Raw genomic sequence first — 24,522 nt, forward strand, 5'->3', positions numbered from 1 at the left:
GTAGAGGACCTATCCTCCCTGGGAGTAATTGTTCCAGTTCCTGTAGAGGAACATGGACAATGATTCTATTCAAATCTCTTTGTGGTTCCAAAAAAGGAGGGAACTTTCCGTCCCATCCTAGACCTAAAATGCCTCAACAAATTTCTCAGGGTTCCATCCTTCAAGATGGAAACTATTCGTTCCATCCTTCCATTGGTTCAGGAAGGTCAATTCATGACGACCATAAACCTCAAGGATGCGTATCTCCATGTTCCCATTCACAGGGATCATCACCAGTTTCTAAGGTTTGCCTTTCTGGACAAGCATTTCCAGTTTGTCGCACTTCCGTTTGATCTTGCCACAGCAACCAGAGTATTCATAAAGGTTCTGGGGGCTCTTCTGGCAGTGGCCAGATCCCAGGGAATCACTGTGGCACCTTATCTAGACGTCATCTTGGTCCAGGCATCATCTTTTCAACTAGCAAAATCTCATACAGAGATGTTGTTGTCTTTTCTATGTTCCCATGGGTGGAAAGTGAATCTTAAACAAAAGTTCTCTAGTTCCATCTACAAGAGTGTGTTTCATAGGGACAATCATAGATTCCCTGTCCTTGAAGATTTTCCTGATGGACGTCAGAAAATCCAAACTTTTTGCCTTTCTCTACAGTTTGCTATTCGTCCATCAGTGGCTCAATGCATGGAGGTGATTTGTCGGATGGTGGCTTCCATGTACATCATTCCTTTTGCTCAATTCCATCTGCGACCACTGCAGCTTTGCATGCTCAGTAAATGGAACGGAGACCATTCAGATTTATTGCACAGGATAAATCTAGATCCCCTAACGAGACTCTCATGGTGGATTTCACAGGAACCTTTGTCTCAGGGCTTTTGCTTCCTGAGACCTTCCTGGGTAATTGTGACTACGGACGCCAGCTAGGGAGCTGTTTGGGGTTCTCTAAAAGCTCAGGGCCTGTGGTCTCTGGAAAAGTCTTCTCTTCCCATAAACATCTTGGAGTTGAGAGCAATCTTCAATGCCTTGATAGCTTGGCCTCAATTATCTTTAGTCCGGTTTATCAGATTCCTGTCGGCCAACATCACCTCAGCTTACATCAACCACCAGGGAGGAACTCTGAGTTCCTTGGCCATGAAGGAGTTGACTCGCATTATGCAGTGGACGGAAGCATACAATTGTCTCCTATCTGTTATTCACATTCCAGGAGTGGACAATTGGGAGGCGGAATTATTTTCTGAGTAGACATACTTTTCATCCTGGGGAGTGGTCTCAAGGATAACCCTCAGGTGGGGGGTTTTGGAGTTGGATCTGATGGCGTCTCGTCAACTCCAAGCTTCCAAAGTACGGATAAATGTCGAGATCCTCAGGTCGCTCTGATAGATGCTCTGGCAGTTCCTTGGAATTTCGGTCTAGCATATCTGTTTCCTCCGTTTGCTCTCCTTCCACAAGTCATTGCTCATATCAAACAGGAGAGGGCGTCTGTGATTCTAATAGCTCCTGCCTGGCCTCACAGGATCTGGTTCGCGGATCTGGTGAAGATGTCATCTCTTCCACCTTGGAGGTTACCTCTGAGGAAGGACCTTCTAATTCAAGGTCCTTTTACGCCATCCAAATCTAGATTCTCTGAAGCTGACTGCTTGGAGATTGAATGCCTAATCCTGTCTAGACGTGGTTCATTGGGGGTCATTGATACTATGCTTCAGGCTTGTAAACCTGTTACTCGCAAGATTTACCATATAATATGGTGTAAATAATTTTTTGGGTGCAATTCTAAGGGTTTCTCCTGGAACCGGGTGAGGATTCCCCGAATTTTATCTTTTCTTCAGGATGGCCTGGAGAAAGGTTTGTCAGTCAGTACTCTGAAGGGTCAGATTTCTGCACTGTCTATTCTTTTGCACAAACGTCTTGCAGATTTACCTGGTGTTCAAACTTTTGTTCAAGCCCTGGTCAGAATCAGGCCTGTGTTTAAACCTGTTGCTCCTCCTTTGAGCCTTAACCTAGTTCTTAGTTTCTGAGCTTTCAGCTTTGCAGTGTGATTCCCTGTACCTTATTTTCCATGCAGATAAGGCAGTCCTTTGTACTAAATTGGGGTTTCTCCCTAAGGTGGTGTTGGATCGAAACATTAATCAGGAAATTGTTGTTTCTTCTTTTTGTCCTAATCCTTCTTCTCATAAGGAATGTCTTTTGCATAACTTTGATGTTGTGCGTGCTCTAAAATCTTCTGCCCTGTTTGTTGTTTTCTCTGGAAAGCGTAAGGGTCAGAAGGGCCACTTCTACTACCCTTTCCCTCTGGTTAAGAAGTATGATTCGTTTTGCTTATTAGACAGCTGGACAGCAGCCTCCTGAGAAAATTACGGCTCATTCCACTAGGGCTGTCGCCTCATGTTGGGCTTTCACAAAAATGAAGCTTCTGTGGAACAGATTTGCAAGGCGGCAACATGGTCCTCTTTGCATACTTTTTCCAAATTTTATACTTTTGCCTTGGCTGAGGCCTCTTTTAGGAGAAAGGTTCTTCAAGTGGTGGTGCCTTCTGTTTAGGTCCTCCAGCCTTGTTCTCCCTCCCTTTTCATTCCGTGTCCTCTAGCTTGGGTATTGGTTCCCACTAGTAATTGGAATGACATTGTGGACTCTCCATGTCATAGGAAAGAAAACAAAATTTATGCTTACCTGATACTTGTGCAATCATGGTACAAATATTTGTGAAAGTTTCTCTGGGGTCCCGTTTGTTCAGAAATAGCAGACATATATGGCTTTGGCATTGCTTTTTTGTAATTAGAAGGCCGCTAATTGCAGCTGTGTACCACATGTCTATTATTCCCGGCAGAGTGAAGGGGTTAATATATATATATATATATATATATATATATATATATATATATATATATATATATATATATATATATATATATTAGATTTTCTGCAGTGTAGGCTCCCCCTTACCCCCCTCCCCACCTTCCTGATCCCCCCAAACAGCTCTCTAAACCTCCCCTACCCTAACTACTGCCATCATCTTAGGTAGTGGCAGCTATCTGCCAGTACCTGAAAACCTTTTTTTTAAAAATATATATATATTTTTTTTGTTTTGCTTTCCTGTAGCATAGTGTCCCTCACCCCTCCCTCTCCGTTGATCTTTAGTTTAGGGTCCCCCACACCCTCTTTTCCGTAGTGTAGCTGCCCCATCCCTTTTTTTGTAGCATAGGACCCCTCCCACTCCCTCCCTCTCCCTCCCGCCTCCCTGCTGGGCCACCCACTTGCCTCCCGCCCATACCTCCCGCCGGCTCCAGCACAAGATCGTTACAGACGATGACACACACAGTGACTGAAGCTTCAGGATCTCCAGATCTCGGCTGTAACTTAACAGCCGAGAGTGTAGGAGCATCCTGAAGCGACGACGTGTATATATATATATATATATATATATATACGTGGTGCGGTGCGATAGCCATAGTAACGCAAGACATATATATATTGGATTGGGTGAAGGGGTTAAAGGAACAGTAAAGTCAAAAATAAGCTTTCATGATTCAGATAGAGCATGCAATTTTAAACAACTTTCCAATTTACTTCTGTTATCAAATTTGATTTGCTCTCTTGGTATCTTTTATTGAAGAGTAAAACTAGGTGGCCTCATAAGATCTCAGAATGTGCACGTGTCTTTAGTACTCTATGGCAACATTGTTTTGGCAGCATTGTATAATAAAGCTACAATAATGTTGCAAACACTGCTGCCAAAGAGTACTAATGACACATGCACACTCCTGAGCTCTTATGAGGCTATCTAGTTTTACTCTTCAGTAAAAGATACCAGGAGAACAAAGCAAATTTGATAACAGAAGTAAATTGGAAAGTTGTTTAAAAAATGCATGCTCTATCTGAATCATGAAAGTTTAATTTTGACTTTACTGTCCCTTTAAATTATTTACTTTAAGTTAAATGCCTTTTAAACCTGGAGATTGAACTTTGTAGGTATGGTTATGAAAAAGTTTCAGATTGTATACATATACATGAAGCTAGAGATGTGAGAAGTGTAATTGTATTGGGAAAGACCTTTATCATGGTAACTTTATAAATTCTCTTCTAATCTTTATTTTAGAGATGTTGTCTCTGATATCAGGGCACTTTGCATGGAAGAAATTGGTATATGGATGAAGCTGTACCCACAGTTATATTTGAATGATAGCTGCCTGAAGTACATTGGTTGGATGCTGTATGACAAGGTGAGTAATATAAAAGTGCTTCAGTAAGTTGTCTGTGTTTTCCAATCCAATTAAAGGGACAATCTGGAATAAATTAAACTTTCATGATTCAGGTAGCGCATGTAATTTAAAAAAACTTTCCAATTTAGTTTTATCATTAAATTTGCTTTGTTTTCTTGGTATTCTTAGTCAAAGGCTAAACCTGTTTAGGCTGATATGCTAATTTCTAAGCCCTTAAAGGCTGACTCTTATCTTAATGTATTTGACAGTTTTTCACAGCTAGAGGGCATTAGTTCATGTGTGCCATATAGATAACATTGTACTTACGACCATGGAGTTACCTAGGGGTCTGCACTGATTGGCTAAATTGCAAGTCTGTCAAAAGCACTGAGATAAGGGGGCAGTCTGCATAGACTAGGTATTCACAGAGGTAAAAAGTAAATATAACAGTGTTGGTTATGCAAAACTGGGGAATAGGTAATAAAGGGATTATATATATTTTTAAACAATAACAATTCTGGAGTTGACTGTCCCTTTAAAATAGGTGTGGGTCCATTATATTGACAGTTCCTAAGGATCTTAAAAAAGTTAATTATAGACTAACAGCTAGATTACGAGTTTTAAACGCTATAGGGAAATTAACTAACGCAACAAAAGTGGCGTTACTTAATTCCCTATAGCACTGCCATTACAAGTTTTTAAAAAACAGGCTTGTGCGGGCGATATGGTGCTTTTAATCTCCATACCGCACTAAAAACAAGCGATGATTTGACGTGCTCGTGCACGCTTTCCCCATAGACATCAATGGGGAAAGCGGATCAGAAAAAAAACTAACACCTGCGATTGCGGAAGGAAAAGCTCCGTAACGCAGCCCGATTGATGTCTATGGGGATCGCCGTAACGCAACCCTATTGATGTCTATGGGGAAAAGAAAGTAATGTTAAAACCTAAATCCCTTACATAAACCCTGAGTCTAAACACCCCTAATCTGCTGCCCCTGACATCGCCGACACCTACCTACAATTATTAACCCCTAATTTGACACTCCCGATATCACCACCACCTAAATAAAGGCATTAACCCCTAATCTGGCGCTCCCGATATCGCCGCCACTATACTAAAGTTATTAACCCCTATTCCACCGCACCTCAACATCGTCCACACTATAATAAATATATTAACCCCTATTCCGCTGCTCCCCGATATTGCTGCAACTAAATAAAGCTATTAACTCCTAAACCTCTGGCCTCCCACATCACTACCACTAAATAAACATATTAACCCCTAAACCGCCAGCCGCCCACATCGTAACAACCTAAATTAAACTATATTAACCCCTAAACCTAACCATAACCTAACGTAACCCTAACGTAACCCTAACACCCCCTAACTTTAACATAATTAAAATATAGCTAATTTAAACTTACAATTATTAACTAAATAATACCTATTTAAAACTAAATACATACTTACCTGTAAAGTAAAACCTAATAGTTATATTGTAGCTAGCTTAGGTTTTATTTTTATTTCACAGGTAAGTTTGTATTTATTTTAACTAGGTAGACTAGTTAGTAAATAGTTATTAACTATTTACTAACTACCTAGTTAAAATAAATACAAAATTACCTGTCAAATAAAACCTAAAGTTAAAAAAAATAAAAAACCTACCATTACAAAAAATCAAAAAACCTACCATTACAAAAAACAAACAAAATGATCTAAAAAAATTTAAATTATTCCTATTCTAATACCCTTTACAAAAAAAAGTCCCGCCCCAAAATTAAAAAAGCCTAATCTGGGGGGCGGAGCCAAGAGCCGAGGCAGTGAGACGTGTGTCAGTGGAGCTCCTGGCTTTACATCTTAATTATCTAAGTTTTTCTGGGGAAAACTACTATAACTCATATAAAAAGAATGTTATATGACAATCTGGACTGAGATACAATTGGGAACCCCACGTCAGCCGTGCTCAAAATAAAAAAATATATAAAAAAAGGGTGAAGCACCTTCCCGCATGGACCTTATCGCTTCTGAAATGGAGGTTTGCCCGCTTACTGAAATCCAAGCCCTGCTTCTGGAGTATGAGCAACTAATACTCAATAGATTCGACTGTCTAATTGCAGCGGTAGAAGCGGAGAGCTTTACAAACAAGCTAAAGAAACTTGATGAGGCGGGAGTGACAGTTTGCTGCACGCAGCTTGACACCATGCGGCTGGCGGCGGGTGATTCTCCCTGGGAGCCTGTTCTACCCAAGGAAGAGCGGACCGAGCCCGGGAATGACGACTCCGGCGGTACAGTGAACTCACCTGCTGAGTGTGAACATAGCCCGCAGACACCCGAGGAAATCGTTCACGTGAGTAGAGAGGCTCCTGCTGTAAGGTGTGCGATGGTCGAGACAGCCGTTGTCTACCCATGGGGGGTTTTACTTACCTCACATTTGGAATTCCTCATGCTTGAGGGCCCGGAGCCGCACTGCACAAAAGTCCCTTCCATTTGGCGCTCTGACAATCGTCTCAAAGTTGGAGTTGGCTGATATCTCAAGTGCGACAGGGGAAGCCGACAGGCCAGGCCCAGCACATCCTTTTGACCCGTAACACACGCGCCCTAATGACTCAGGACATAGCTTTCATGAGAGTCTCCTTTATTAGACTTATGGGCGCTATATACGTGAAAAATATGGCCTGAAGATATGTGGACTTTGAACCTATAACTTTCCCCTTTTCTCTCTGTTTGCCTATTTATGAGGATCTACTGTTCTCCCAAGCCTACTGTGTGAACTGTCTTGTAATGAGGACGCTGCCATGAACAAGTTTTTCTCCTTATAGTTAAATGTGTTTTGCGCTAACCTTTTTTTTGTGTTCAGCAGTGTGACTATGCATACAATGACTCTGTTATATGCTGACCGGATTGCTGGGATGATTGTGGCTGGTTGATTGCTCCCCTTCCCATGTGTCTGGTTATACACCTAACTTCCTATGAAACAGAGGTATACTGTATTGTACAGAGGGAAGTCACCCTATGTATATATAGCTACGGGTCTGTGCTATATCTCACCAATGTTACAAGGCTACCCAGTTTCTCTCATGCTACTATCATGCCTCTCTACCTTGTAAGATTGTATGTTCTCAGTACAGGATGCCTCAGTTTAAGACATTAACAGTGCCTCGTTGGTGACGGTGGTCAGTAAGTCATAATCTCGAGTAATATTTAGCCTTTAGGAAGCACCTGTTAAATTATGCTTGCCGCAAGGTTCCAATAGGCTGCACACAAAATGTAAAGTATACACAAGTGTTATTATTAACTAGTGCAAACAAACTGGCAATTGACTATTTTAAACAGATCATTGTAGAGTGTGTCCAGTCTGTATTTGTTCATAGTTGGCTAGGTCATACCACCTAATTTATTTTGAGAACAGGTTTATACTAAGACTGGCACCCTCAAAAGTCATTGTTGTGTCGAGCTTTAGGGCTTCTACTCACACACAACTTGGAGAAGAGACTCCTCCCTACATGCTGAAGACTCCCCCCCCCCTCATTTATGGGGCTAGGGATTAATAGCTTATCCTATGTAACCCCCCTTTTGGCAGAGTTAAGTAGTCTCTGCCCTGTCCGTAGAGCCTAGATCTAGTTTGTCTCTATAGGAGCGTCAGTAAGGCTCTCCGGATTTTACTAAAGAAAGAATTCCTATGTTTATCCTTCTGTGTTTTAATTTTTCCTGACTGCTTACCCTTATAATTAAAGTACAACTGTTAGCTTGCATCAACATTTACTGTTTGTGTCAGGCCTGCGGGCATGACGCTCAAGCACAAAAGTTAACGAAGGGAAACACAGATAAATTTGAATTATTACCCTGGTATGTATGGCTAATTACATGTGGAATTATTTTCTCCTTTATATAGCTACTGTACTATTCCATTATTTGTCGTTTTGATGTTATGCCATTTATATGGATGTGAACAGGGGTATTCCTTCATATATTACCACCTAGATTTTTCTGTGAAGCACTTCCTGAAGTTTGTTTCCCTTCTTCTTTATCACTCAGTTTTGAATAATTATATATTTTATGAGTTTGCTATTAGCTTTATAAACATGCCTAAAATACTTATGCAATGTACTATTAAGATTAGTCTAAGTTGTCTGAGACATGTCTTCAGTTAGGCCTAGTTTTCTGATCCCATGAGAGGATCTTTATTTCATGGAAGATGCTAGCACCGTAACCATTAAAACTAGAGGCATGGAGGGAGGGTGACACTCTGCCTAGAAACACCCCACTTACTGATATATTATTGTATACGTCTTTGGACTTGCACTGTTGTTTTGGAGATGTTATCCCTCATGTTGTGACTGCTGTATCTGTTAATTGCCTCAATAAAAATATTATTAAAAAAAAAAAAAAAAGCCTAATCTAAAATAAACTACCAAGGGCCCGTAAAAGGGTCTTTTGTAGGGCATTGCCCTAAGTTAAACAGCTCTTTTGCTACAAAAAAAGCAAACCCCCCTAACAGTATACAAACCCCCACCCCCCAAACTACCAAGGGCCCTTAAAAGGGCCTTTTGGGGGGCCTTAAGAGGGCCTTTTGTAGGGCATTGCTCTAAGTTAAACAGCTCTTTTGCTACAAAAGAAAAACAAACACCCCCTAAAAAAATACATTACACAAAATAACAAACAAATTATCAAAAATAATAAAAATTTTTCCTATTCTAATACCCATTTAAAAAAAACACCCAAAAAAAAAAAAATCATCTAGAATAAACAACCTATGGCCCTTAAAAGGTTTTTTATTTTGAGGTGTTTTTTTTAATGGGTATTAGAATTGGAATAATTTTTATTATTTTTGATAATTTGTTTGTTAATTTGTGTAATGTATTTTTTTAGGGGGGGTGGGGTTTGTTTACTGTTAGGGGGTGTTTGTTTTTTTGTAGCAAAAGAGCTGTTTAACTTAGGGGAATGCCCTACAAAAGGCCCTTTTAAGGGCCCCCCAAAGGTTTTTTTATTTTTTGTAATGGTATGTTTTTTATTTTTTGTAATTTTAGGTTTTAGTGTAAGGTAGCTTAGGTTTTATTTGACAGGTAATTTTGTATTTATTTTAACTTGGTAGTTAGTAAATAGTTAATAACTATTTGCTAACTAGTCTACCTAGTTTAAAATAAATACAAACTTACCTGTGAAATAAAAATAAAACATAAGCAAGCTACAATATAACTATTAGTTATATTGTGGCTAGCTTAGGTTTTATTTCATAGGTAAGTTTGTATTTAGTTTTAAATAGGAATTATTTAGTTAATAATTGTAAGTTTAATTTAGCTATATTTTAATTATGTTAGGGTTAGGGCTAGGTTTAGGGGTTACTAGTTTAAATTAGTTTATTACGATGTGGGGGGCTTTCGGTTTAGGGGTTAATTGGTTTATTATAGTGGCGGTGGTGTAGGGCTTAATAACTTTAGTATAGTGGAGGCAATGTGGGTGGACGGCAGATTAGGGGTTAATAATAATTAAATAGTGTTTGCGATGCTGGAGGGCGGCGGTTTAGGGGTTAATAACTTTAGTATAGTGGCGACGATATCGGGAGCGACAGATAAGGGGTTAATAAATTTAATTTAGTGTTTGTGATGCGGGAGGGCTGCGGTTTAGGGGTTAATAACTTTAGTATAGTGGTGACGATGTTGGGGAGTGGCGAAATAGGGGTTTTATGTTACAGCTTTGTAGTGTAAAACTCATAACTACTGACTTTATATGGCGTTACGGATCTTGTCGTTTTAGGCTGTAATGCTCGCTTTTTGGCCTGACCACAAAACTCGTAATACCAGCTCTATGGGAATCCCATTAAAAAAAGGCCTTTTTAAGAGTACGGTACTGACATTGCATTACAGGCTAAAAGTCTTGCGGTACACCTTTACCGACAAGATTTGTAATGGCTGCGGTGCTGTTTTAACGCTGAAAATACCATATTTTCAATGTTAAAAGACGAACACACAAACTTGTAATCTAGCTGTAATTTAGGTAAAACCACAAAATGCATTTTTACAACTAAACATCAATGCAAATAGCTAATATTTCCCCTTTACTATAATTTATCAGAATTACCATACAATATGCCTTATGTGGCTTATCACAGGTTTTTCAGATTCAAAGCAAGTTTAATCCATTAGAAAAGGCCATATTAACATATTTATTACCATCTTGTCAGATTGTGGCTTGGTAACAACCACTTTTTTTTTTTTTAAATATTTTTATTGAAGACATAGTTTTAGTATACAACCTTTCTCAAATAGTGATAAAAACAGAATATCAAAACTAATTATTACATGAAAGGTACAGAGATATATACAGGGTTCATTATATGTGGGTAATGAATGAGAATGCAAGCTTTTCCCTGTTCGGGGATCCTCGTTTTTACAGAGGTCACCTTATGTATATACAATAAACTTTCAAAGGTACACAATCATATAGCATTAGTCTACAAAGGTGCAATCCTCAGAACAACAAACCAGTCAATGGAAGAGGTCCAACAACATGGTTGTAAGTATTGTATTACACCACAAACTCCTATCAGTTACCCACTTTAACGTGCATGGGGACAAATTTGACAGTATTTTCTCCTACATTGGTGTGTCCGGTCCACGGCTTCATCCTTACTTGTGGGAATATTCTCTTCCCCAACAGGAAATGGCAAAGAGAGCATAGCAAAAGCTGCCCATATAGCCCCCCCTCTGGCTCCGCCCCCCAGTCATTCTCTTTGCCGCTCTGAACAAGTAGCATCTTCACGGGGATGGTAAAGAGTATGTGGTGTTAGTTGTAGTTTTTTATTCTTCTATCAAGAGTTTGTTATTTTAAAATAGTGCCGGTTTGTACTATTTACTCTAAAACAGAAAGTGATGAAGAGTTCTGTTTAAAGAGGAGTATGATTTTAGCAGCAGTAACTAAAATCAATTGCTGTTCCCACGCAGGACTGTTGAGCCCAGAGAACTTCAGTTGGGGGGAACAGTTTGCAGACTTTTCTGCTCAAGGTATGACTAGTCCATTTTCTAACAAGACATAGTAATGCTAGAAGACTGTCATTTTCCCTTTTTGGGATCGGTAAGCCATATTCTTAGACGCATAACAGAATGAAGGCTTATTAATGGGCTATATACTGGTTGACACTATTGTGGGCTAAATCGATTGATTTATATGATATGTATATGTCTTTTGGAGTGTTTTGGAACTTGAAAACACTTTGGGAACGTTTTTTAATCGCCTGGCAGTCGTTCAGACACCTATTCTAGTCAGAAAGGGCTTTTCACTCTAGTATGCAGAGGGAGGAGGCCTCATTTTCGCGCCTTAATTGCGCAGTTACTTCTGGAAGCATTGCATGCAGCTTCATGTGAGAGGGTCCGGTGGCCATAAAAAACGATTCTGGAAGGCTTATTTCTGTGGCGAATATCCCCTAAGGAAAGGTGAAGCCGCAGCAAAGGCTGTGGCTGGGACTGTAGTGGGTTTAAGCTGGTAAATTGATCAAATAGCTCCGGTTTGCTCATTTAAGGGGTTACAAACTTGAAATTTGGTGTGCAATACTTTCAAAGCATTAAGACACTAGGGTGCAAATTTGGTGCAAGGATCGGATATTTCCTTCATAGTTTTTCACACATTCAGAAATAAAGTGTGCTCTGTTTAACATTTAAAGAGACAGTAACGGTTTTGTTTAAAAACGGTTTTATTGCATTAATAGCCTGTATAAGCCTGTCTAACATGTCTGTACCTTCAGATAGAACATGTTCTGTATGTATGGAGGCCAAGGTGGTCCCCCCTTTAAAGGTATGTGAGAATTGTGCCATGGCGTCCAAACAAAGTAAGGACAGTACTGTCACATTTAATAAGGTTGCCCAAGATGATTCCTCAAATGAAGGTAGTGGGGGTAGTTCACCATCCTCTCCTTCTGTGTCAACACCAGTTATGCCCGCGCAGGCGACACCTAGTACATCTAGCGCGCCAATGCTTGTTATTATGCAACAATTAACGGCAGTAATGGATAATTCTATAGCTAATATTTTATCCAAAATGCCAGCATTTCAAAGAAAGCGTGATTGCTCAGTTTTAAATACAGCGGATGAGCAAGGGTGCGCTGACGATAATTTATCTGTCATACCCTCACACCAGTCAGAATTGGCAGTGAGGGAGGGTCTGTCGGAGGGAGAAATTTCTGATTCAGGAAAAGTTTCTCAACAGGCAGAACCTGATATTGTGACGTTTAAATTTAAGTTAGAACATCTCCGCGCCCTGCTTAAGGAGGTGCTAACTACTCTGGACGATTGTGACTCTTTGGTCATTCCAGAAAAATTGTGCAAAATGGACAAATTCCTAGAGGTCCCTGTGCACCCTGATGCCTTTCCGATACCCAAAAGGGTGGCGGACATAGTGACTAAGGAGTGGGAGAAACCAGGCATACCTTTTGTCCCACCTCCTATATTTAAGAAAATGTTCCCCATTGTCGACCCAAGGAGGGACGCATGGCAAACAGTCCCTAAGGTTGAGGGGGCAGTTTCTACGTTGGCCAAACGCACGACTATTCCCATTGAGGACAGTTGTGCTTTCAAAGATCCTATGGATAAAAAATTGGAGGGTTTGCTTAAAAAGATATTTGTTCAGCAAGGTTTCCTCCTCAAACCAATTTCGCGCATTATTCCTGTCACAACGGCGGCGTGTTTTTGGTTAGAAGAACTAGAAAATTCGCTCAATAAGGAGACTCCATATGAGGAAGTCATGGACAGAATTCACGCACTTAAGTTAACTAATTCCTTTATTTTAGATGCCGCTTTGCAATTGGCGAAGTTAGCGGCGAAAAATTCAGGTTTTGCAATTGTGGTGCGCAGAGCGCTCTGGCTAAAGTCTTGGTCGGCGGATGTGTCTTCCAAGACAAAATTGCTTAATATTCCTTTCAAAGGTAAGACCCTTTTTGGGCCAGAATTGAAGGAGATTATTTCAGACATCACTGGGGGAAAGGGCCATGCCCTCCCACAGGATAGGTCCTTTAAGGCTAAGAATAAATCTAATTTTCGTTCCTTTCGCAACTTCAGGAACGGACCGTCTCCTAACTCTGCAGCCTCTAGACAAGAGGGTAACGCTTCCCAGGCTAAGCCAGCATGGAAACCAATGCAAGGCTGGAACAAGGGTAAACAGGCCAAGAAGCCTGCTGCTGCTACCAAGACAGCATGAAGGGGTAGCCCCCGATCCGAGACCGGATCTAGTAGGGGGCAGACTTTCTCTCTTTGCTCAGGCTTGGGCAAGAGATGTTCAGGATCCCTGGGCACTATAAATAGTCTCTCAGGGTTCTCTTCTAGAATTCAAGGAACTTCCTCCAAGGGGAAGGTTTCACATGTCTCGCTTATCTTCAGACCAGATAAAGAGACAGGCATTCTTACATTGCGTAGGAGATCTATTAAAGATGGGAGTGATACACCCAGTTCCAACAGTGGAACAAGGTCAGGGGTTTTACTCAAACCTGTTTGTAGTTCCCAAAAAAGAGGGAACTTTTAGACCAATTCTGGATTTAAAAATTCTAAACAAATTCCTCAGAGTTCCATCGTTCAAAATGGAAACCATTCGAACGATTTTACCAACAATCCAGGAGGGTCAATACATGACTACCGTGGATTTAAAGGATGCGTACCTACATATTCCTATCCACAAAGATCATCATCAGTTCCTAAGGTTCGCCTTTCTGGACAAACATTACCAGTTCGTGGCTCTTCCGTTCGGTTTAGCCACTGCTCCCAGAATTTTCACAAAGGTGCTAGGGTCCCTTCTAGCGGTTCTAAGACCGAGGGGCATTGCAGTGGCACCTTACCTAGACGACATCCTAATCCAAGCGTCTTCCTTTTCCAGATCAAGGGCTCATACAGACATTGTATTAGCTTTTCTCAGGTCTCACGGGTGGAAGGTGAACGTGGAAAAGAGTTCCCTGTCCCCGTCTACAAGAGTTCCTTTTCTGGGAACAATTATAGATTCTGTAGAAATGAAGATTTTTCTGACAGAGGTCAGAAAATCAAAGCTTCTAAAGACTTGTCAAGTTCTTCAATCTATTCCTCAGCCTTCCATAGCTCAGTGCATGGAAGTAATTGGTCTAATGGTTGCAGCAATGGACGTGGTTCCTTTTGCTCGAATTCATCTAAGACCATTGCAACTGTGCATGCTCAGACAGTGGAATGGGGATTATGCAGACTTGTCTCCCCAGATTCAAGTAGACCAGTTAACCAGAGAATCACTCCGTTGGTGGTTGACTCAGGATCACCTGTCTCAGGGAATGAGTTTCCGCAGACCAGAGTGGGTCATTGTCACGACCGACGCCAGTCTATTAGGCTGGGGCGCGGTCTGGGACTCCCTGAAAGCTCAGGGTCTATGGTCTCGGGAAGAGTCTCTTCTCCCGATAAACATCTTGGAACTGAGAGCGATATTCAATGCACTCCGGGCTTGGCCTCAACTAGCGAAGGCCGGATTCATAAGATTCCAGTCGGACAACATAACGACTGTAGCTTACATCAATCATCAGGGAGGAACAAAGAGTTCCTTGGCGATGAGAGAGGTGTCCAAGATCATCAAATGGGCGGAGGATCACTCCTGCCATCTATCTGCAATTCACATCCCAGGAGTAGACAACTGGGAGGCGGATTATTTGAGTCGTCAGACTTTCCAACCGGGGGAGTGGGAACTCCACCCGGAGGTCTTTGCCCAGTTAACTCAATTATGGGGCATTCCAGACATGGATCTGATGGCGTCTCGTCAGAACTTCAAGGTTCCTCGCTACGGGTCCAGATCCAGGGATCCTAAGGCGACTCTAGTGGATGCATTAGTGGCGCCTTGGTCGTTCAACCTAGCTTATGTGTTTCCACCGTTTCCTCTCCTTCCCAGGCTCGTAGCCAGGATCAAACAGGAGAAGGCCTCAGTGATTCTGATAGCTCCTGCGTGGCCACGCAGGACTTGGTATGCAGACCTGGTGAATATGTCATCGGCTCCACGATGGAAGCTACCTTTGAGACAGGATCTTCTAGTACAAGGTCCATTCGAACATCCAAATCTAGTCTCTCTGCAGCTGACTGCTTGGAAATTGAACGCTTGATTTTATCTAAGCGTGGGTTTTCAGACTCAGTTATAGATACTCTGGTCCAAGCCAGAAAACCTGTGACTAGGAAAATTTACCATAAAATATGGAAAAAATATATCTGTTGGTGTGAATCCAAGGGATTCTCTTGGAGTAAAATTAAAATTCCTAAGATTCTTTCCTTTCTCCAAGAGTGTTTGGATAAAGGGTTGTCAGCGAGTTCTCTAAAAGGACAGATATCTGCTTTGTCTGTCTTGTTACACAGACGCCTGGCAGCAGTGCCAGATGTACAAGCTTTTGTACAGGCCTTAGTCAGAATCAAGCCTGTTTACAGACCCATGACTCCTCCATGGAGTCTAAATTTAGTTCTTTCAGTTCTTCAAGGGGTTCCGTTTGAACCTTTACATTCCATTGATATTAAGTTACTATCTTGGAAAGTTCTGTTTTTGGTTGCTATTTCTTCTGCTAGAAGAGTTTCTGAATTGTCTGATTTGCAGTGTGATCCCCCCTATCTGGTATTCCATGCAGATAAGGTTGTTTTGCGTACCAAACCTGGTTTTCTTCCAAAAGTTGTTTCCAACCGGAATATTAACCAGGAAATAGTTGTTCCTTCTCTGTGTCCGAATCCAGTTTCGAAGAAGGAACGTTTGTTACACAATTTAGATGTGGTCCGTGCTTTAAAATTCTATTTAGATGCAACAAAGGATTTCAGACAGACTTCATCTTTGTTTGTCGTTTATTCTGGTAAGAGGAGAGGACAGAAAGCTACTGCTACCTCTCTTTCTTTTTGGCTGAAAAGCATCATCCGATTGGCTTATGAGACTGCCGGAAGGCAGCCTCCTGAACGAATTACAGCTCACTCTACTAGAGCTGTGGCTTCCACATGGGCCTTCAAGAACGAGGCTTCTGTTGATCAGATATGTAAGGCAGCGACTTAGTCTTCTCTGCACACTTTTGCCAGATTTTACAAATTCGATACTTATGGTTCTTCGGAGGCTATTTTTGGGAGAAAGGTTTTGCAAGCCGTGGTGCCTTCCGTTTAGGTAACCTGACTTGTTCCCTCCCTTCATTCGTGTCCTAAAGCTTTGGTATTGGTTCCCACAAGTAAGGATGAAGCCGTGGACCGGACACACCAATGTAGGAGAAAACAGAATTTATGCTTACCTGATAAATTTCTTTCTCCTACGGTGTGTCCGGTCCACGGCCCGCCCTGGCTTTTTAGTCAGGTTTCAAATTTTTTCTTTCTATACACTACAGTCACCACGGCGCCCTATGGTTTCTCCTTTTTCTCCTAACCGTCGGTCGAATGACTGGGGGGCGGAGCCAGAGGGGGGGCTATATGGGCAGCTTTTGCTGTGCTCTCTTTGCCATTTCCTGTTGGGGAAGAGAATATTCCCACAAGTAAGGATGAAGCCATAGACCGGACACACCATAGGAGAAAGAAATTTATCAGGTAAGCATAAATTCTGTTATTTTGTTCATCACAAAACACTTGTCTATCAGCTTTAGGAGTTTTAACTTTTCTAATGCCTTGACATTTTGAAAAGCCATTTATTTCATAAGGTGGTGAGAGTCCATGAGTCATTACTACTGGGATTCAACTCCTGGCCAATAGGAGAAAGCAAACATACCCAACATTCCACAAGCTTTTAATCCCTCTTACCTCTCTGGTATCCCAGTCTTATCTTTGCCTCTCAGGAGGAAGGTGAAGAAATGAAGTTCTCCAGTTTCTTTGCCAACAGCCTATTAGAGGAAACATCTGTCAAAAGAATTGGAAAGTTTTTCTTCCATGATGTAAGAAACAAACGGCTAGATTACGAGTTTTGTCGGTAAAAACTTGCGGGGCTAACGCTCCTTTATTTTCCAGCCCTTACTTTAAACAACACTGGTATTACAAGTTTTCTGAATGACTGCGTTAGCCTCAGAAAAGTGAGCGTTGAGCAAAATTTAGCTCCACTTCTCACCTCAATACCAGCGTTGCTTACGGTAGCGGTAAGCTGGAAAAAAGTACTCGTGCACGATTTCCCCATAGGATACAATGGGGCTGAGCTGGCTGAAAAAAAAACAAAAAAGCAGCGTTCAGCTCCTAATGCAGCCCCATTGTTTCCTATGGTGAAACACTTTCTAAATCTACACCTAAGACCCTAACATGAACCCCGAGTCTAAACACCCCTAACCTTACACTTATTAACCCCTAGTCTGCCGCCCCCGACATCGTCGCCACCTGCATTATACTATTGACCCCTAATCTGCCGCCCCCGACATCGTCGCCACCTGCATTATACTATTAACCCCTAATCTGCTGCTCCGGACACCGCCCCCACCTACATTATCCCTATGAACCCCTAATCTGCTGCCCCTAACATCGCCGACACCTATATTATATTTATTAACCCCTAATCTGCCCCCCCCCAACGTCGCCGCCACCTACCTACAATTATTAACCCCTATCTGCCGACTGGACATCGCCGCCACTATAATAAATGTATTAACCCCTAAACCACCACACTCCCGCCTCGCAAACACTATAATAAATTGTATTAACCCCTAATCTGCAACCCCCAACGTCACCACCACCACCTACCTACAATTATTAACCCCTAATCTCCCGCCCCCAACGTCGCCGCTACTATAATAAAGTTATTAACCCCTAAACCTAAGTCTAACCCTAACCCTAACACCCCCTAACTTAAATATAATTTAAATAAAACGAAATAAAATTACTATAATTAAATAAATTAATCCTATTTAAAACTAAATACTTACCTATAAAATAAACCCTAATATAGCTACAATATAACTAATAGTTACATTGTAGCTATTTTAGGATTTAAATTTATTTTACAGGCAACTTTGTATTTATTTTAACTAGGTACAATAGCTATTAAATGCTTAATAACTATTTAATAGCTACCTAGTTAAAATAATTACAAAATTACCTGTAAAATAAATCCTAACTTAAGTTACAAATACACCTAACACTACACTATCAATAAATTAATTAAATAAATTAACTACAATTATCTAAACTCAAATACAATTAAATAAACTAAACTATAGTACAAAAAAAAACACTAAATTACAAAAAATAAAAAAGTATTACAAGAATTTTAATCTAATTACACCTAATCTAAGCCCCCTAATAAAATAAAAAAGCCCCCCAAAATAATAAAATTCCCTACCCTATACTAAATTACAAAAGTAATCAGCTCTTTTACCAGCCTTAAAATGGCTTTTTGCGGGGCATTGCCCCAAAGTAATCAGCTCTTTTACCTGTAAAAAAAAAATACAAGACCCCCCCAACATTAAAACCCACCACCCACACACCCCAACTCTAAAACCCACCCGATCCTCCCTTAAAAAACCTAACACTACCCCAATTAAGATCACCCTACCTTGAGCCGTGTTCACTCAGCTGGGCACCGATGGGCCAGAAGAGGACATCCGGACCAGCAGAAGTCTTCATCCTATCCGGGCAGAAGAGGACATCCAGACTGGCAGACATCTTCATCCAGGCCGCATCGTCTATCTTCATCCTTCCGGAGTGGAGCCATCTTCTATCCAGCCGACGCGGAGCCATCCTCTTCTTCCGATGTCCTAACGCAGAATGAAGGTTCCTTTAAATGACGTCATCCAAGATGGCGTCCCTTGAATTCCGATTGGCTGATAGGATTCTATCAGCCAATCGGAATTAAGGTAGGAAAAATCCGATTGGTTGATTTAATCAGCCAATCTGATTGAAGTTCAATCCGATTGGCTGATTGGATGAGCCAATAGAATGCGAGGTCAATTCTATTGGCTCATCCAATCGGCCAATCAAATTTTTTTTCAAAGAAAGTCTATTCTGAAAAAAAATCAATCAGGAAATTGTTATTCCTTCCTTTTGTCCCAATCCTCATATTTCAAAGAAAATATTCTGCATAATTTAGATTACAGCTTTAATATTCTGTTTATAAGCTAGTAAATATTTTAGACAACCGTCTAATTTGTTAATTCCTGGGGTCCACACAAAGACCAGAAGGCCACAGCAGTTGCTTTAGTTTTTTGACTAAATCTCTTGATTTTCAAGGATTACTTGGAGGTGAGAAAGTCTCATCCAAAACACTTGACAGACCATTCTAATAGATCAGCTTCCACTTCCTGGGTTTTCAAAATTAGGCTTCTGATGAACAAATATGCAGGGCAGCAACCTAGTAGTCATTATTACATACCTTTACTAATTTCTACCACCTAGATGTTTTTACTTCTTTTGAAGCATCCTTTGGTAGGAAAGTACTCCAGGCACAGGTGTCTGGAAATTAGGGGCGTAATCCGATATGGCGCAGGTTTCGGCGCAAGCGTGGAAACCTACGCCGCCCATAGTTTCACCTCGCACAGCGACCTATTGCATATACGGCGCCGTCAGTTGCTAAAGTGCCGTAAGTCAGACAAACTAGCGATGTCCAGAAATCAGCGTAAGTACAAATTTATGGAGTCGCCAGTGACTTACGGCACATTAGAAACTGCCACCGCATAAAAAAAACGACTAATGTATAAAATCTCCCGTTACTGTCTAACACGCCTCCCAAACATCATCCCGACACGTATACCCCTCTATCCGCAATCCCCCCTCTCACTCCTAATAATAAATATATTAACCCCTAAACCGCCGCTTCCGGACCCCCCTGCCAGCTACATTAAATGTATTATCCCCTAATCTGATCCCCCTACACCGCCGCCAGCTACATTAAATATAGTAACCCCTAATATGATCTCCCTACACCGCCGCCACCTATATTAAATATAGTAACCCCTAATATGATCCCCCTACACCACCACCACCTATATTATATGTATTACCGCCTAATGTGAGCCCCCTACCACGCTGCCACCTACATTAACTATATTAACCCATAATCTGAGCCCCCTACCCCGCCGCCACCTATTTTAACTATGTTAACCCCTAATCTGAGCCCCCTACACCGCCGCCAGCTACATTAAATTTATTAACCCCTAATATGATTTCCCTACACCGCCGCCAGCTATATTAAATTTATTAACCCCTAATATGATTCCCCTACACCGCTGCCAGCTATATTAAATTTATTAACCCCTAATCTGATTCCCCTACACCGCCGCCACCTATTTTAAATATATTAACCACTAAACCTAAGTCTAACCCTAACACCCCCTAACTTAATTATTATTGAAATAAATCTAAATAATATTAATGGCGGTTTAGGGGTTGAACACTTTATTAGGGATTGCGGCGGGGAATTGCGGTTGACAGGAAGATAGACATTGCGCATGCGTTAGGTGTTAGGTTTTATTTTGCAGGCAGTTTAGGGAGTTACGGGGCTCCAATACTCAGCGTAAGGCTTACTACGCCTGCAATTTGTGGCGAGGTGAAAATGGAGTAAGATTTCTCCATTTTTGCCACGTAAGTCCTTATGCTGTATTTTGGATACCAAACTGCGCGGGTTTGGTATATGACTCTATGGGCCAAAAAACTACGGCCGAAGGGTGAAATATACGAGCGTAACTTCTATGTTACGCCGTATATGTGATACCAAACCAGCGCAAAATTTGGCGTCGCCGGCTTTTGCGGTGGCGACACTGCATATCGGATCGGGCCCTAGGTGCCTGCCTTTTCAAAACTTTTTGCCCCACCCCAAATTACTAGTGCACTCCACAGCTTGGGTGTTAGTTCCCAGGAGTAATGGATCGTGGACTCTCACCACTGTATGAAAGAAAACTAATTTTTATGCTTACTTTATAAATTAATTTATTTAATGGTGGTGAGCGTACATGAGCCCCACCCATTTTATGACTTAAGTTTTTTTCTGTTGGCTGTTCTAAGTTGCTGCACATTTTCTCTTCTTTGTCCTGTTACTAACTTTTTTTCTACTTTTCCTTGCATGGCTATACGTCAGACTGGCATACCAGAGAGGTGGGAGTGATGAAGTGCTCTTGGAAGCTTTGGGAATCTTTGCCTCCTCCTAGTGGCCAGGAGTTGAATCCCAAGAGTATTAGATTGTGGACTCTCACAACCATGAAAGAAATTAATTTATCAGGTTGGCATAGATTTAGTTTTTTTCTCTAAAGGATTCTCTACTCCCTTTGTTCCATTGTACAAGGGAGTTCAACAGATTTGGCTCTGAATTCAAGACTTCTGCTCTCTGCAATTTCTGTTATTAGGACGGCTAAGCCTCCTTCAAGTCAGAGTATGGATTTGTCAGATAATCTTTCTACTGTTTAATTTTTCTGGTTACTGATTCTCAAACAAATCAGTCCAGGTAAGGAAGTTTTTCACATATTTACACAGACTCAGATTTGTTTTAAGTAGGTACGTTTTTGTTATGATAATTAGCAATTAGTCCTGATACAGATATGTAAAGAGCATTTATGCAGTGTACTGCTAAGGCTTAGGCTCTACAATTCTGCTGCTACTGGTTCAATGCCCATGTCAGTTCAGATATGTGACAGTTGATGCCTTTATGAAGTGCTTTAGAGGGTGTTTTCAGCCCCTACAATTGCCTCTGAGGACTAAGCCTAGCTAGGACATTACTCAGTTTTTTTTAGTTTTTTTAAAGATGTTCCCTTTATTGATTTCTTTTGTTGAGTATTGGGGAGTTTTTCTAAGGTAGACATGAGAATTACCACTTTACCCATAGGATTTACTATTCCATTTGAGGATAGTTCATTTCAGGGACCCTATGGTTAAAAACTTGGTTTCTTTCCATAAAAAGGACCTTGTTTTTCTACAGCTTTTCAACAGCTTTTGTAAAGCTGAGGTAATTGCAATCTGTTCACTTTGTTATGAATATCAAATTTAATTTCAGTAGTTTCTGTTGTTGACGATTTTCCTACTTTTTCACAAATTTTAGATTTTTCCATAACTGTTTGGAAGTCTAGTATTATTTGGATAAAAGCCAAACAATTTTGAAACCTCCTTCCTCTTACAAATATCTTGAACCTCCAATCCAGATTTTATTCTGGTACATGGTAGGTTATTCCTATATCAAAGGCCTAGTCGCAGTATGTCCGGAATTTCTAGATTCTTATCATTATTGCCTATGACTACAGTATGGAATTTAGGCCAACTTTCACCACAATTACGGTTATGATGGCTGTACAGACATGAGTTATTTTCTTTCATCCCTTGGCTTGGCACTTAGGAGGTGACAGTGAGGTTCCAGTGTTTTGAATAAGAGCTTTGATTTGAATCCAATTTTTTTCTTGTCTCTACAAAACAGGGATCTTTATGATCTATTTTGGATCAATAAACTTTTTCAGCTTGCTCAGAGTTCCTACTTTTTCCATCTTAATATGAGGAGAGTCCACAGCTTCATTCATTACTTGTGGGAAATATAGAATCTGGCCACCAGGAGGAGGCAGAGACACCCCAGCCAAAGGCTCACATACCTCCCCCACTCCCCTCATCCCCCAGTCATTCTTTGCCTTTCGTCACAGGAGGATGGCAGAGAAGTGTCAGAAGATTCGGAGTAGTCTCTTATGGAGGGTAGTACTCTTTGGAATGGGACTGGAGTTTTAAGTATTCTTGTCAGCCTCTCAGTGAGAGCATTGACGAATTTTAGGGTCTGGAGATGCAGAGAGAGTCTTTCTCCGATGCCATCCAGACTCGTATTAACAGCTCCTTAAGCAATCAGTGTTGACAAGTTTCACTGCCTGCTTTCTATCACTCAAGTCCATGTCAGGAGTGATGCTACAACACTGTCAAACTTGAGAGGCCGTGTTCCTGTTCCACGGCGTAGATTCTAGTAAGATTGTTTCATTTTTATACCTGTAATGATAATGCAAGAAGACAGGTTCACAGTGTGACTCCTTTATCTGTATAGAATCAAGGGTTAATAGGTCCGGAAGGGGATTATTGAACAGGGGGGATGTATACATAATTGTGTTTTTTTGTTGTGATATGTGTGAGATGCGACTTTGGCAATATGTGAACAGTCAGGCTCTTCCGTCATTTTTATTACCACGCAGCCCATTTAGTTGGCGCGCTTTTTCTCAGCTGCAGGGGCGGTCCTGCATGGCACTTCATGTGACTGGGTGTAGCCTCATTCTTTTCCTTTTCCTGACCGTCAGTTGCAGGAGACGAAAGTGGTTTCTCTGTGGGCTTGCGTCATAGGAGGTGGTGAGTGCCCCGGCCATTGGAAGTATAAAAGGTGCCATTTATTTTCTATAGTCCATATTAAAGGCGCAAGCTATGGAGGACTCTGATGCGTTAGAGGGTACTCCCTCTTTGCCTAAATCTAATGCCTGTGCTTATTGTGAGGAGGCTACGGTATATTCGCCTGCTCAACTATGTTCCACATGCCTTGATAAAATAGTGATATCTAAAAAGAACAAGATGTTTAGTAAAACTGAGCCGTCTACCTCCCGCGAGGTGCGTTCCCTCTAATCATCTCCGTTTACACATGCAGCTCCCCAGTGCACTACTAATCCTCCTGCGGGAGGGGGCCTGTGGCCTCCAAATTTTGCTGATCAGTTGCAAACCGTGGTGTCTGCGGCCTTCAGTGCTTTACCTCGCACTGCTAAGTGCAAGCGAAAGGTTAAACATTGCTATCCTTCCCAGGGGTCATTTACTCCGTTGGATGAATCTGAGACTAGATAGGACTCTTTCTCTGGGTCGGAATCTGCGGCCTCTAAACCTCCGGCTGCGGAGGAAACAGACTTTAGGTTTAGGAGGGAGCACTTACGCATTTTATTAAAAGAGGTGTTGGCTACTCTAGAGGTTCCGGAACCGAAGTTACCAGAGGAACCTTCTATTCCTAAGCTTGATAAAGTTTATGAGGATAGGGTGGTGCCCCAGACTTTCCCGGTTCCCGTAGAGATGGTGAATGTTATAAAGAATGAATGGGAGAGACTTGGTTCATCTTTCTCCCCTTCTTCTTAGTTTAAGAAATTGCTCCCGGTTCCTGATTCTCAGCTAGAATTGTGGAGATCTGTCCCTAAGGTGGATGGAGCTATCTTTATGCTCGCTAAGCGCACCACTATCACTCTTGACGATAGTTTGTCGTTTAAGGAGCCCATGAATAAGAAATTAGAGGCCCTGTTAAGGAAAATGTTTCAGTACACAGGGTTCGTATTTCAACCTGCAGCAGTGGTCGCTGCGGTGGCAGGAGCCACTACCAGAGATAATCGAGGTGGAGACTCCCCTCAATGAGATACAGAAAAGAATTAAGGCCCTGAGGGTAGCTAATTTATCTGTGATGCAAATATGCAGATTATTCGCTTGAATGCTAAGACATCAGGCTTTTCTGT

General features: G+C 41.4%; 1 protein-coding gene across 1 annotated transcript in view; it reads left to right on the plus strand.

Moving 5' to 3' along the window:
• The first annotated feature begins 3,959 nt into the window (after positions 1-3,959).
• Positions 3,960-24,522, plus strand: part of LOC128652530 (cohesin subunit SA-2) — an 851,571-nt gene continuing 831,008 nt past the window's right edge. Inside the window, exons 1-2 of the mRNA XM_053705464.1 lie at positions 3,960-4,009; positions 4,085-4,208. Coding sequence (XP_053561439.1) covers positions 3,960-4,009; positions 4,085-4,208 — 174 coding nt within the window. The remainder of the gene's footprint in view (positions 4,010-4,084; positions 4,209-24,522) is intronic.

The sequence above is a fragment of the Bombina bombina genome, chromosome 3 (genome assembly GCF_027579735.1).
Source record: "Bombina bombina isolate aBomBom1 chromosome 3, aBomBom1.pri, whole genome shotgun sequence".
Taxonomy (NCBI): Eukaryota; Metazoa; Chordata; class Amphibia; order Anura; family Bombinatoridae; genus Bombina; species Bombina bombina.